Source organism: Protobothrops mucrosquamatus, unplaced genomic scaffold, assembly GCF_001527695.2.
Source record: "Protobothrops mucrosquamatus isolate PMUCROS unplaced genomic scaffold, P.Mucros_1.0 scaffold2975, whole genome shotgun sequence".
NCBI lineage: Eukaryota > Metazoa > Chordata > Lepidosauria > Squamata > Viperidae > Protobothrops > Protobothrops mucrosquamatus.
This window is the reverse complement of record NW_015388996.1, coordinates 24,298-37,422: the sequence shown is the minus strand read 5'-3', so window position 1 is coordinate 37,422 and position 13,125 is coordinate 24,298. Positions and strand designations below refer to the sequence as shown.

The 13,125-nt window shown below is 40.5% G+C and overlaps 1 protein-coding gene across 1 annotated transcript in view; it reads right to left on the bottom strand.

Annotated features, from left to right (window-relative positions):
* Nucleotides 1–13,125, bottom strand: part of SLA (Src like adaptor) — a 16,610-nt gene that overhangs the window by 409 nt on the left and 3,076 nt on the right. Inside the window, exons 2-7 of the mRNA XM_015826144.1 lie at nt 11,293–11,392; nt 8,372–8,458; nt 7,706–7,809; nt 7,020–7,151; nt 572–701; nt 9–144 (exon numbers count right to left, since the gene is read on the bottom strand). Of these exons, the coding sequence (XP_015681630.1) occupies nt 9–144; nt 572–701; nt 7,020–7,151; nt 7,706–7,809; nt 8,372–8,458; nt 11,293–11,392 (689 nt within the window). The remainder of the gene's footprint in view (nt 1–8; nt 145–571; nt 702–7,019; nt 7,152–7,705; nt 7,810–8,371; nt 8,459–11,292; nt 11,393–13,125) is intronic.

Below are 13,125 nucleotides of genomic sequence, written 5' to 3'. Positions count from 1 at the left end.
TTTTTGGCTTTCTTTCTCACAAAAGAAGAATCGTCGTCCATAGTTAGAGCAAGGTAAGAAGCGATGCTGTTTCGGAGACCGTAGCTAAGGCCGGAGTCTTCCAATCTGAGCATGTCTGCGATGTCGCCGTCACACTCCCTAGACCTTAGGAGAAAAGAAAGCAGCTTAAAACTTGCAAGATTAATGAGGGAGAATATTCACAGCTCAGGGCTGAACTGCAACTTCCTTGATGCTCTCTGAGCTGGGCAGTTTTCTTGCAGACGTTTCATTACCCAACGAGGTCATTGCATCAGTGTTAGAAAGAAGTGGGGTTTGCTCTCTGTTTATATACGAGTGGTTTGCCTTTGTAGATAAACAGGAAACAACACCCCAGCCAAGGAAGTGCCAACTCAGTAAACAACAACCTACTCAAGGGGGGAACAAGAATAATCCCTCCCAATATACGGCAAGCCACTTGTATATAAACAGAGAACAAACTCCATTCCCTTGTAGCATTGGTGATGGTACTTTTGCTTTACTTCCAGTATGAAACAGAGTGTACCTCAAATGTCTTATCTTAAACAAGGAGTACCTTTGCACATGATTCCACAAGGTTTTGTTGCGCATCACCACGGGGGGCTCTTGATTCCTCACATCGTGGATACTGGTGTGTTGAGTTAGACAAGGAGATGTGAGGATACAACACAGGCCATCAGCCACCTCTACAGATTGAAACAAAGGCAAAATGCATGCAAGTTGACCTCTTGTTTAGGCTACATTGATTGATACATTGCTGTTCAAACGACTGTGCAATACTATACATTTCAGAAGCGTTTATAGTCAAGATATATACCAAGATAAAAGTAAAGATTTCCCCCCTGTCCAGTTATGTCCAACTCAAGGGGGCAGTGCTCATCTCTGTTTCTTAGCTGAGGGAGCCAGTGTTGTCCAAAGACACTTCTGTGGTCATGTGGCCAGCATAACTAGGGGTCGAGGCAAATGGAACACTGTTACCTCCCCACCGAAGTGGTACCTATTAATACGTGAAGTGTTAATACCACTTTACAATGCCTTGGTAAGGCCACACTTGGAATACTGCATCCAGTTTTGGTCACCAGGATGTAAAAAAAGATGTTGAGACTCTAGAAAGAGTACAGAGAAGAGCAACAAAGATGATTAGGGGACTGGAGGCTAAAGCATATAAGGAACGGCTGCTGGAATTGGGGATGTCTAGTTTAATAAAGAGAAGGACGAGGGGAGACATGATAGCAGTCTTCCAATATCTCAGGGGCCGCCACAAAGAAGAGAGAGTCAAGCTATTCGCCAAAGCGCCTGAAGGCAGGACAAGAAGCAACGGATGGAAACTAATCAAGGAGAGAAGCAACCCAGAATTAAGGAGAAACTTCCTGACAGTGAGAACAATTAACCAGTGGAACAACCTGTCTCCAGAAGCGGTGAATGCTCCAACACTGGAAGTTTTTAAGAAGAGACTGGACAGCCATTTGTCCGAAATGGTATAGGGTTTCCTGCCTGAGCAGGGGGTTGGACTAGATGACCTCCAAGGTCCCTTCCAATTTTATTATTATTATTATTATTATTATTATTATTATTATTATTATTATTATTATTATTATTATTATTATTATTATTATTATTATTATTATCTAGTCACAGTTGCATGCTTTCAAATTGCTAGATGGGAGCTGGAGCAAGTAACGGGCACTCATCCTGTCACATGGTGCTGACCTCCTCAGCGTCTTTAACCCCTAAGCCATCATGCCACCCTCTCCCCTCAAGACATATATAACCATCTTTTCAAAATACTGCAAGCACTTCTGGCAAGCTGTCCGGTCTTGCATTTACCGAGTATTTTTGCGAATTAAAGTCAAATAAAGTCAGTTCCTGGAATTGCATCAACGCATCCATGCAGTTATCTTGCCAGCATTATGGGAATTATTTCCTTCCTTCCTTCCTTCAGTGTGTTTTTTTTTTTAACATCCCAATCTAGCCTGCAGCTTTGGCGTTTCCTGAATATCTCGCCACCAAATATTATCTAGGTTCAGTCCCGCTTAGTTTTCATTTCTTTTTAGATTAAGGCAGGTCAGCTAGGTATTGCTATTTCCTGGGACCACTCTAAAAGTATAATAATAATAATAATAATAATAATAATAATAATAATAATAATAATAATAATAATAATAATAATAATAATAATAATAAGTTGGAAGGGACAATGGAGGTCATCTAGCCCACCCCCCTGCTCAGGCAGGAAACCCTATACCATTTCAGACAAATGGCTGTCCAGTCTCTTCTTAAAGACTTCCAGTGTTGGAGCATTCAACCGCTTCTGGAGGCAGGTTGTTCCATTGGTTAATTGTTCTAACTGTCAGGAAGTTTCTCCTTAGTTCTAGGTTGCTTCTCTCCTTGGTTAGTTTCCACCCATTGCTTCTTGTCCTGCCTTCAGGTGCCTTGGAGAATAGCTTGACTCCCTCTTCTTTGGGGCAGCCCCTGAGATATTGGAATACTGCTATCATGTCCCCCCTCGTCCTTCTCTTCATTAAACTAGACATACCCAATTCCAGCAGCCATTCCTTATATGTTTTAGCCTCCAGTCCCCTGATCATCTTTGTTGCTCTTCTCTGTACTCTTTCTAGAGTCTCGACATCTTTTTTACATCGTGGTGATCAAAACTGGATGCAGTATTCCAAGTGTGGCTTTACCAAGGCATTGTAAAGTGGTATTAATACTTCACGTGATCTTGATTCTATCCCTCTGTTAATGCAGCCCAGCACTGTGTTGGCTTTTTTGGTAATTGCAGCACACTGCTGGCTCATATTTAGATGATTGTCCACTAGGACTCCGAGATCCCTCTCACAGTTACTACTATTGAGCAAGGTACCCCCTATACTATATCTGTGCATTTACCTGTACAAGTAGAAGTAATAAGTAGCACCAGTCCTTTGTCTCTTATACCTGGGGATTTTAATATTTGGAATTTGGAAGCAAAACAAGTGGTTTTTTATTATATTGATGTATTTATTATATTAACAACCCAGTTTCACTTTGCAATATGGGCAGCCCTATAAATTTAGTAAAATGATAATGTTGGCTGTTTAGTATTGATTTGATTTCTGTTACAAAAAAAAAAATGCCACACCAGGGAAGGTAGCTTTGAAAGCTGCTGATATCAAGAATGTTGCTAAGACACTATTTATTTACCCAAAAGGAAAAGGAAAAGGGTGGCCATTCTTGAGCTTAACATTTGACACTAAATTCTTAAATTAACCTAGAAATGAGTAAAGGTAAAGAAGTGAAAAACGTAGCAAATACAGTATAGGACATTTATTTATCTCTGTTTCTATATATATAGTTCTCCAGTGAGAAATATTTTTTTAAAAAGCTATTTTGAGGGGAAAATATACCATAGAGGTAGACCTCAACTTAGGATGACAATTGAGCCCAAAATTTTCTGTTGATAAGCGAGACATTTGTTAAGTGAGTTTTGCCCCATTTTACAACTTTTTTCGCCTTCATTTAACCTTTGTTAAATGAAGCACTGGAGTGGTTAAGTTAGTAACATGGTTGTTAAGTGAATCTGGCTTCTCCATTGACTTTGATTGTCAAAAGATCGCAAAAGGGGATCACGTGACCCCGGGCACTGCAACCGTCATAAGTACGAGTTAGTTGCCAAGCATCTGAATTTTGATCACGTGACCATGGGGATGCTGCAACAGTCGAAAGTGTGAAAAGAGGTTGTAGGTCACTTTTTAAAGTGTCATTGTAACTCTGAACAGTCACTAAATGAACTGTTGTAAATCGAGGACTACGTGTATTTCAAAATATATTTCAGTTGCAGGAATTGGATACGGTCAGTCTAGAGAAAAGAAAGACAAGGGGGGATATGATAGCAGTATTCCAGTATTTGAGGGGCTGCTACAAAGAAGAGGGGGTCAACCTATTTTCCAAAGCACCAGAAGGCAAGACAAGAAACAATGGATGGAAACTAGTCCAGGAGAGAAGCAACTTGGAATTAAGTAGAAACTTTTTAACAGTGAGGACAATTAACCAGTGGAACAGCTTGCCACCAGAAGTTGTGGGTGCTTCATCACTGGAGGTTTTTAAGAAAAGACTGGACAACCCTTTGTCTGAAATGATATAGGGTCTCCTGCTTGAGCAGGGGGTTGGACTATAAGACCTCCAAGGTCCCTTCTAGCTCTATTCTGATTGAAGGAGTAGATTTTAAACTCTTTATATTTAAAGTCAAATCCATCACTAAAATAACGGGAGGCACATTTAAAATAAAAGCAGATGTAGGAAATAAAACGGATGATAAGCAGATGCAAAAAAGGAACGATAACTCCAGGCTTCACAATGTGCCTTAGGACTGGGCATTCATCTCTAATATTTGCAGGAAAACCTCTGGACTATTTAAAGTGCACAATGAAATTATCTGCAACACTGAAGATTAACGGCTATAGTTTTAGCAGCCCCTCCAGTGCTACAAGGAGGGATAAATGCGTTTTCTTTTCTTTTCTTTTCTTTTCCCTAATATCGTTTTATTTTAAGCACACCTGCAAAGAGGAGGATATTGTTTCCATTAAGTTAAAAAAAACAACAACCCCCAAAGCTTCACATAATTTCCAAATGACGGGTTTCATGTACACATTTGAATCCACTCAGTTTAGGTAATGAGTTTGTTAGGGCGAGTATGGAAAAAAGCTAGCTGTGCAAAACTGGCTGAGGCTAAAATTAGTTGTTGGTTATCATATGACTTCCACTTTCACATCCTCTATTTTCAGTGGTTTTTTTAAAAAAAAAAGCAAAATGTTTTGAGATGAGTGGTGGGGAAAGAGATTAGTATGACATCACTGGACAACTGATGTTTCTAATCCACTGAAGCGGTCTAAAATATAAGCACGGAGAACTGATATTTACCTACCACTGGGTGTAAAACTGTGCTTCCTTTTCTTTGATGTGAATCCTCAGCTGGCATGGTTTGTGAGAAGTGGCGTGGTTGTTAGAGAAGTTGTGGCTTCACACCATTGGAAATGCATGAGATATTCACATTAATTAGAACATAGAATAATAGAATTGGAAGGGACCTTGAAGATCTTCTAGTCCAAACACCTACTCGAGCAGGGGACACTATATCACAGTGTTTCTCAACCTTGACAATTTTAAGACATGTGGACTTCAACTCCCAGAATTCCACAGCCAGCAAAGGTTGAGAAACACTGCTATATCATTTCAGACAAATGGTTGTCCAATCTCTTTTTGAAAACCTCCAGTGATGGAGTGGAGCACCCACCATTTCTGAAGGCAAGCTGTTCCATTAGCTGATTGCTTTTACCGTTAGGAAATTTCTTCTTAGTTCTAGATTGCTTCTCTCCTTGGTTATTTTTCATGCATTGTTTCTTGTCTTGCCTTTTGGTGCTTTGGAAAATATTTCAACCTTCTCATCTTTGTAGGCATCCCTCAAATATTGGAACCCTGTTACCATGTCTAGTCCATCTTTTCATTAGACTAGACAGACCAACCATTCTTCATATGTTTTAGCCTCCAGTTCTCTAATCATCTTTGTTGCTTTTCTCTGCACTCTTTCCAGAGTCTCAACATCTTTTTTGTATTCTGGTGACCAGAACTGGATGCAGTATTCCAAGGGTGGTCTTACTAAGTGTTTGTAAAGCAGTACTAGAACTTCACGTGATCTTGATTCTATCCCTCTATGAATGCAGCCTAGGATTGTGTCGACTTTTTTGGGGGGGCTGCCGTTGGACACTGCTGGCTCATATTTAAGTGATTGTCCACTAGGACTCTGAGATCCTTCTCACAGTTATTGGAATTGAGCCATGTTTCACCTAGCCCCGGGGTAGGCAACTTTGGCTCTTTTATGACTTGTGGACTTCAATTCCCAGAATTCCTGAGCCAGCATGGCTCAGCTTGGAAACCTCTCCCTTTCCCCTCAGCATGGCTGGCTCAGGAATTCTGGGAGTTGAAGTCCACGAGTCATAAAAGAGCCAAGGTTGCCTACCCCTGACCTAGCCCTATACCTGTACAATTGGTTTTTCTTGCCTAAGTGTAGAAGTAGTGCAAATCTTAATATAGTCCTTAATCTTTGGCTGCTCTATGGAAGTTTTCACTTGATCTTTCTTTTGTTCTGAGCTGTTGAACGTTCCTGCACGGAGCTGGTTGTGTCTTCTGACTGTGTGCAAGAATGCTAAAACTATTATAAATAATCTCAGTTGATAAGGACAATGTAGGAAAAATTATGGCCCGTTTGTACTTTTTATGGCATTTATTACTGTGGCTGTTTAGATTTTTGTCTGTTTTTGTATCGATTGCTTTGTCTGTTGCTTGGCAACATCCAGAGTAGCCTTGGAGAGATGGACGGCTATATCAGTTTGATTAATAATAAATAAATTGTTGCCATAGCACAGTCTTAATGTGTGTTCAGAGAGCATATTAGTGGAAATGCTTTTCCGCTTTACAGGTTGTAAGTAATTTTTCCTGAGGCCATTGTATGATGCGTGCACTGCTTTAAACTACAGTGTATTTTGACGTAGTGGTTGGCTTCACAGGGCATACTAGACTTGCTAACCTGATGATGGGTAGTTTGGGGGTGAACATAATGTGAGAATCATGTTATTGCCTTGGAACAGGGGTAGGCAACCTTGGCTCTTTTATGACTCGTGGACTTCAACTCCCAGAATTCCTGAGCCAGCATGGCTCAGCTTGGAAACCTCTCCCTTTCCCCTCAGCATGGCTGGCTCAGGAATTCTGGGAGTTGAAATCCACCAGTCATAAAAGAGCCAAGGTTGCCTAACCCTGCCTTAGAACGTTCTATGAACCAGGCCAACAAGTTAAGCCATGAAACTGGGCATAGCCATTTTCTTAATCCATGACTTTGCACAAGGCATTCATTTCCACACTCTCAGAATGACCAAACATTGCACGGACAGAAAGGACAAATCCTAGCCAGGATAACTTGACAAGTTGCGTTTCTGATCTTGGAAAAGAAGGTGATCGGAGCTTTCTCTTACCAGAATAGTGGTTTACGAGGTCCTCAAGACACTGAAACGTTTGCCGAGGCGAAATGTAATACCAATTGTTTGGCAAGCGGAAGATTCTGTAATGCTTCACGTTCACGTGCCGGACTGACAGTGAATAAAAACCTGGAGGGAAAGTAAAGTTGCTGTAATAAGAGTCACGATTTAGATTAGGCAGTCTAGCCAGTGATGAGGATTGCAGCCCAAGAGCATAGAACAGTGATGGCGAACCTTTTAGAGACCGAGTGCCCAAACTGCAACCCAAAACCCACTTATGCATCGTCGGGTGCCGGGTGGGTGTGGCCCATTGGGTGGGTGTGGCCCATTGGGTGGGCGTGGCTGCGGTGGTAACGGCAGACTGGGTGGGGCTAAAAAGTTCAATCAATCAATTCCAACTTTGCAAGATCTTTTTTTTTCCCGCGAGAAATTGAAATTGACCGATTGGTTGAACCTCTTTTTTTTGCACATGGCGGCGGAGGCCTAAAGCAAAAAGGTTTTATAAAACCCAGCTGAAGGCCTAGGACTGGGGCGACGGCGCACGTGCCCACAGAGAGGGCTCTGAGAGCCGCCTCTGGCACCCGTGCCATAGGTTCACCACCACTGGCATAGAAAGAGTCACTCATTCCTCACCCTGGTTTATGAGAAAATAGACCAGTGTTTCCTAACCGGCTTTTGCTTACCATTTGTTGTTTCGCTTTTTCTAATCATGAAAGAGCCAGTTTTGTTATTGGGAAGGAGCAGAAGTTCTTCAGCTTTTTCTCTGCCGATACCTTCAAATAACCAGCTGCAGGAAAAACAAAGGAGAAATAAGTCAAGGTTTATGTAGGAAAAACAGAAGCGTAGTGCACAATGAGTTTGGGAAGGCTGATTACTGTGTCTTTGGAAATAATAATAATAATAATAATAATAACAACAACAACAACAACAACAACAATAATAATAGTAATGAAGTTGGAAGGGACCCTGGAGGTCATTTAGTCCAACCCCCTGCTGAGGCAGGAAGCCCTACACCATTTCGGACAGATGGCTGTCCAGTCGCTTCTTAAAAACTTCCAGTGTTGGAGCATTCACCGCTTCTGCAGGCAGGTTGTTCCCCTGGTTAATTGTTCTAACTGTCAGGAAGTTTCTCCTTAGTTCTAGGTTGCTTCTCTCCTTGATGAGTTTCCATCCGTTGCTTCTTGTCCTGCCTTCAGGTGCTTTTTATTTTACACATCTGGATTTTCCAGCCAGTTCCCGATTGCAAGTTATTGCAGAGTGGGAAATGTAATTGATGGACATATCGTATAAATATGAGTACATAAATGGGCATTTTCAACAGCATAGATACACATAATGAAATTCCTTACCCGTGGAAAACTCTGGCAACACAATTTTCCGGAATGTAATGTTCTTTTCCAGTAGTCAGTGAGCAAGCTTTCCACCAGACACCCTCGCTGAAAAAGTGAAAAGAGGAAGCTGCTGTCAAAGCCATGGTGAAAACAGTCTAGAATTAGAATTAATCTCACTGGAAAGTGAATATTTGAAGTGTGGGGTCCTTTGTGTTCTCATAGCATTAAAAAGGATCTTGAAGGTCTTCTAGCCCCAGAAGGTAGAGGTAGAATATATCCTGGAATTTGAGGTGGGTTTTTTTTTCCCTGGAAAACGTATCTAGTTACCTTAAAATGACCAAGACAGACCCATTATCTCACAGTATTTATGAGATAAAAATCAAGGGATTTTTATAATAATAATAATAATAATAATAATAATAATAATAATAATGATGATGATGATGATGATGATGATGATGATGATGATGATGATGATGATGATGTTGGAAGGGACCTTGGAGGTCATCTAGTCCAACCCCAATTGGTGCAAGGGTCTAAACTGAAATGTCAAATAAGTTGAAAACGTTCAATAAATTGTGTCTAAAAGGATTTCCATGCCTGACTGAAAGCAGTCCACTTTACCTTGGAAAGGGTGTATACATATCATGTTTAGGCTCAGATTTAAAGAAAGTACTCATGGGAGGAACATGCTAATTTTAGCTGATTCCTAAACTGGGCTTTCACACATTAGTTACCGTTTGAGTGTTTTGACCCCATAATGCCATCATGGAATTATATGAGCGGGCACTTAAAATCGATGGATCCCATTTCTGTATAATTTCCTCATAGGAAACAATTATTTGGCCTGGTGTCCTACAATATAGAATAGAATAGAATAGAATAGAATAGAGTAGAGTAGAGTAGAGTAGAGTAGAGTAGAGTAGAGTAGAGTAGAGTAGAGTAGAGTAGAGTAGAGTAGAGTAGAGTGGAGTGGAGTGGAGTGGAGTGGAGTGGAGCGGAGCGGAGCGGAGCAGAGTAGAGTAGAGTAGAGTAGAATAGAGTAGAACTGGAAGGGACCTTGGAGGTCTTCTAGTCCAGCCCCCTGCTCATGCAGGAGAACCTATACCAGGGGTAGGCAACCTTGGCTCTTTTATGACTCGTGGACTTCAACTCCCAGAATTCCTGATCCAGCCATGCTGAGGGGAAAGAGAAGTTTCCAAGCTGAGCCATGCTGGCTCAGGAGTTCTGGGAGTTGAAGTCCACGAGTCATAAAAGAGCCAAGGTTGCCTACCCCTGACCTATACCATTTAAAAACCTCTAGTGATGGAGTGCCCACGATTTCTGAAGGCAAGCCGTTCCATTGGTTGATTGTTCTCACTGTTAGGAAGTTTCACCTTAATTCCAAATTGCTTCTCTCTTTGGTCAGTTTCCAACCATCGTTTCTTGTCCTGCCTTCAGATGCTTTGGAGAATAGTTTGACCCCCTCATCTTTGTGGCAGCCCCTCAAATACTGGAGTAATGCTATCATGTCACCCCTCGTCCTTCTCTTCATTAGACTAGCCAAACCCAAATCCTGCAGCCGTTCTTCATATGTTTTAGTCACCAGGCCTTTGATCATTTTAGTTGCTCTTCTCTGAACTTCTTCCAAAGAGAGACACGGCTCTTTGCATATTCTGCAAGCTCTCATGACATTTGTGTACGTGCCCGGCAGTGTCATAACAGGAAGAGGAAAGTTCCATCCAATCTCAACTGTCACACTTGTCAGTTGTGAGCTCAGAGGTACACCAAAGGTACACTGCAAGAAAATTGTTTATTTTTGGCCCGGTTTCGAAAAACAAAATTGTCCATCATCAGCGCGCCTAGTCACCTGCTTTGAAACGCCCGAGCGGAGGCAAACAGGTGCTTTCTTGGCAATTTACACAAGGGTGACGATGGGCTGCTTGTTTCCTATTTGCACACACACACACACAAAAGCTGATTTTCACTCTTTCATCTTTGTGGTTTTCTTTTGTTTTTTAAGGTAGAAGAGAAGAGGAGGAACGTTGGTTGGAAATAACACATAGGCATTTTCGTTTGTGATGTTAGGAAAGAAAAAAAAAATCATTCTTGATTCTCAATAATCTAGAGCCCAGGGAATCTTTATGGGTTTTCCATACAATGTATGGTTTATTTCCTTATATATTTCCTTATGTATATATTTCCTTCAGGTGACGTCTGTGGAATATACAGGTAGTCCTTGATTTACCCTAAAACTGGGAGTGGATTTTAGTTGTAAGACGTAACAGTATTAAATTTGGACACCCGTGTGACCGGATTGGATTTTTATGGCCATTTTTACAGCGGTTGTTATGCAGTCATAAGTTTGAATCCATTCTCCTGAATGAGCATTTTTTTTGCTGTAAACTTTGCAGATCACAGTCACGTGATTGTGAGGTGTTGTGAATGGTGGCCTAATTTTGTCCATTTCTATCACATCCCCACCAATCAGTCAAGGATAAAGATACTTTTGCAATAACTTCGCATGACAAAAATTATTGGCTCCCTCCCACCTCTCTTAGCTCCTACCAAATTATATCAGAAATTATGCTGCTGTAATTCTTGAGTTCAAAAAAAAAATACTCTTTCCAATTATTTGTTAGGTTTATAGGCAAATAACAGAAGTGGAATAAAATTTACCTTTAACTGTATTAAAATGATATGGAAGAATATTAAAATTGCATTTACAAAAATCTTAACCTTTATTGAGTGGGGGAGGATTTTGCCACCTGTTCTTGGTGGGGATGGATAGAGGTTTTCTTTAAGGTTTAAGAAACCTTTAAATAGTTAAGAAATTTATTCCTCCAAAGATAATATCTGCTCTAAAAATATATACCCCAACGTAGCCAAACCATGTAAGAACAAATGCAAATGGCAACACAACTTTTATAACCTAAAAGAAGAAGAAATTGCATACTTACTCTGATATCACACGTAGTTTCTCCCCAACTTGAAATATAGGCTGGCTTATATCCGGCGTGGGATAGTCATGCAGAACAGCAAGAAAATCACTTCTCTGGCCTGCAAAATCAATCAATATCATTAAGTTGCATTAAAGGAGACTGCATTTGTAGAGAACATTGTCTTGAGCTGTTAAGTTATAATCACAAAATAGCAAGCTGATTTTATTAGATAGCGTAAGTGGCACATTGTTACCTTGCTTAGGGGATAAGATTAAATTTAGATTTAAAAATAGCGCCACAGGAAATGAAAACTGGAAGGCAGAAAAATCAAGATCATCTTCCCATTCAGCGAAGACATTCTGGTTTGACTTTAGCCACTATTATTAATACAGAAAGAAAAGAAAAAAAGAAAAGAAAAGAAAGGGAAGAGAAAGGAAAGGAAAGGAAAGACAGAAAAGAAAGAAAGAAAGGGAAGAGAAAGGAAAGGAAAGACAGAAAAGAAAGAAAGAAAGAAAGAAAAGAAAGAGAGAGAGAGAGAGAAAGAAAAAAGAAAGAAAGGAAGGAAGGAAATCATAAGGAGAAAAAAAAGAGAATTATAGCACTGCCTTCCTTTGTGATGATAAAGTGAGAAAAGAATTGGGAGCAGGGCTTTGCTTACAGATCTTTGGATTTCATGCTTGGTATCCTTGCTGAAAAATATGAGAAGGGCTGGAAAGAGATCTCAGACCAGACCAGACCAGATGGAGATACCAGATCAGATGGAGATACAAGGGTCCATATATGAGACCTATCCTGTCTCAGAAGTATCATAAGAACTTGGCAAGTAGAAGGTATGGAGTACTGTTCTCGGCATCCCAAATGTTTATTAGTTGTTAAGGTTGGAGAAGGTGGACTTCTGGGGCTAAATATCAGGATAACTACTAGAGATCATTACAGATAACATATGAAAGATGGCAGGAGGTCTAAACTGGTGCCAGTTTGGCTTCACGTAAAACATTTTATGGTGTTTTATTACTCTGACAAAAGCTAAACCTTGGTTGAGCTTGCCTTCCAATGTCTCCACTTATCTACTGCCGTTGTTGAGGAAGTTCAGCCACCTCACAGTTCTAAACCATCTTCCTGTTGCATGTATGGGATCAGATCTTGAGTAACAACAACAGGAAGTATTCTGCTTGTAGATTACTCAGGGACATTTGGCTGTCTCCTGAAGTTCTAGAAAAGAGGCCCCCATCCTAATTAAGGGCCAAGAATTGATGCTTTTTTGGTAAGTGACTATATAACCGGCCTTAATTCATAGTTCAACCCAGTTATACTCATTTCTCCCATGTCCTTGCAGGAAAGAGTCTAAGGGAATAATTGCTCGGTTCTTTGCAATGGTTAAAATTGTTCCCTCTTTGTTCACCTCTCTTGAGTCTTACCCACTAATATTTTCCCCGTAGTGACCCAACTTCAGGATTTGTTGAAGACTCCTCGTGGATCAGTTTTGCATATACACAGGAGTCATCAACCAGAGAACTGAATTGGCTATTAGCAACTTTGTCCTTGATTAAAACAAGAAAATTGATAAGTGCAAAAGGCAGAAGAAGCAACTTGAAAGGTGCGACATGTTGAAAGAAAGTTGGCATTGACATTTTATCAAGAAAAATGCCAGGCACGAAGAAGAAGAAGAAGAAGAAGAAGAAGAAGAAGAAGAAGAAGAAGAAGAAGAAGAAGAAGAAGAAGAAGAAGAAGAAGAAGAAGAAGAAGAAGAAGAAGAAGAAGAAGAAGAAGAAGAAGAAGAAGAAGAAGAAGAAGAAGAAGAAGAAGAAGAAGAAGAAGAAGAAGAAGAAGAAGAAGAAGAAGAAGAAGAAG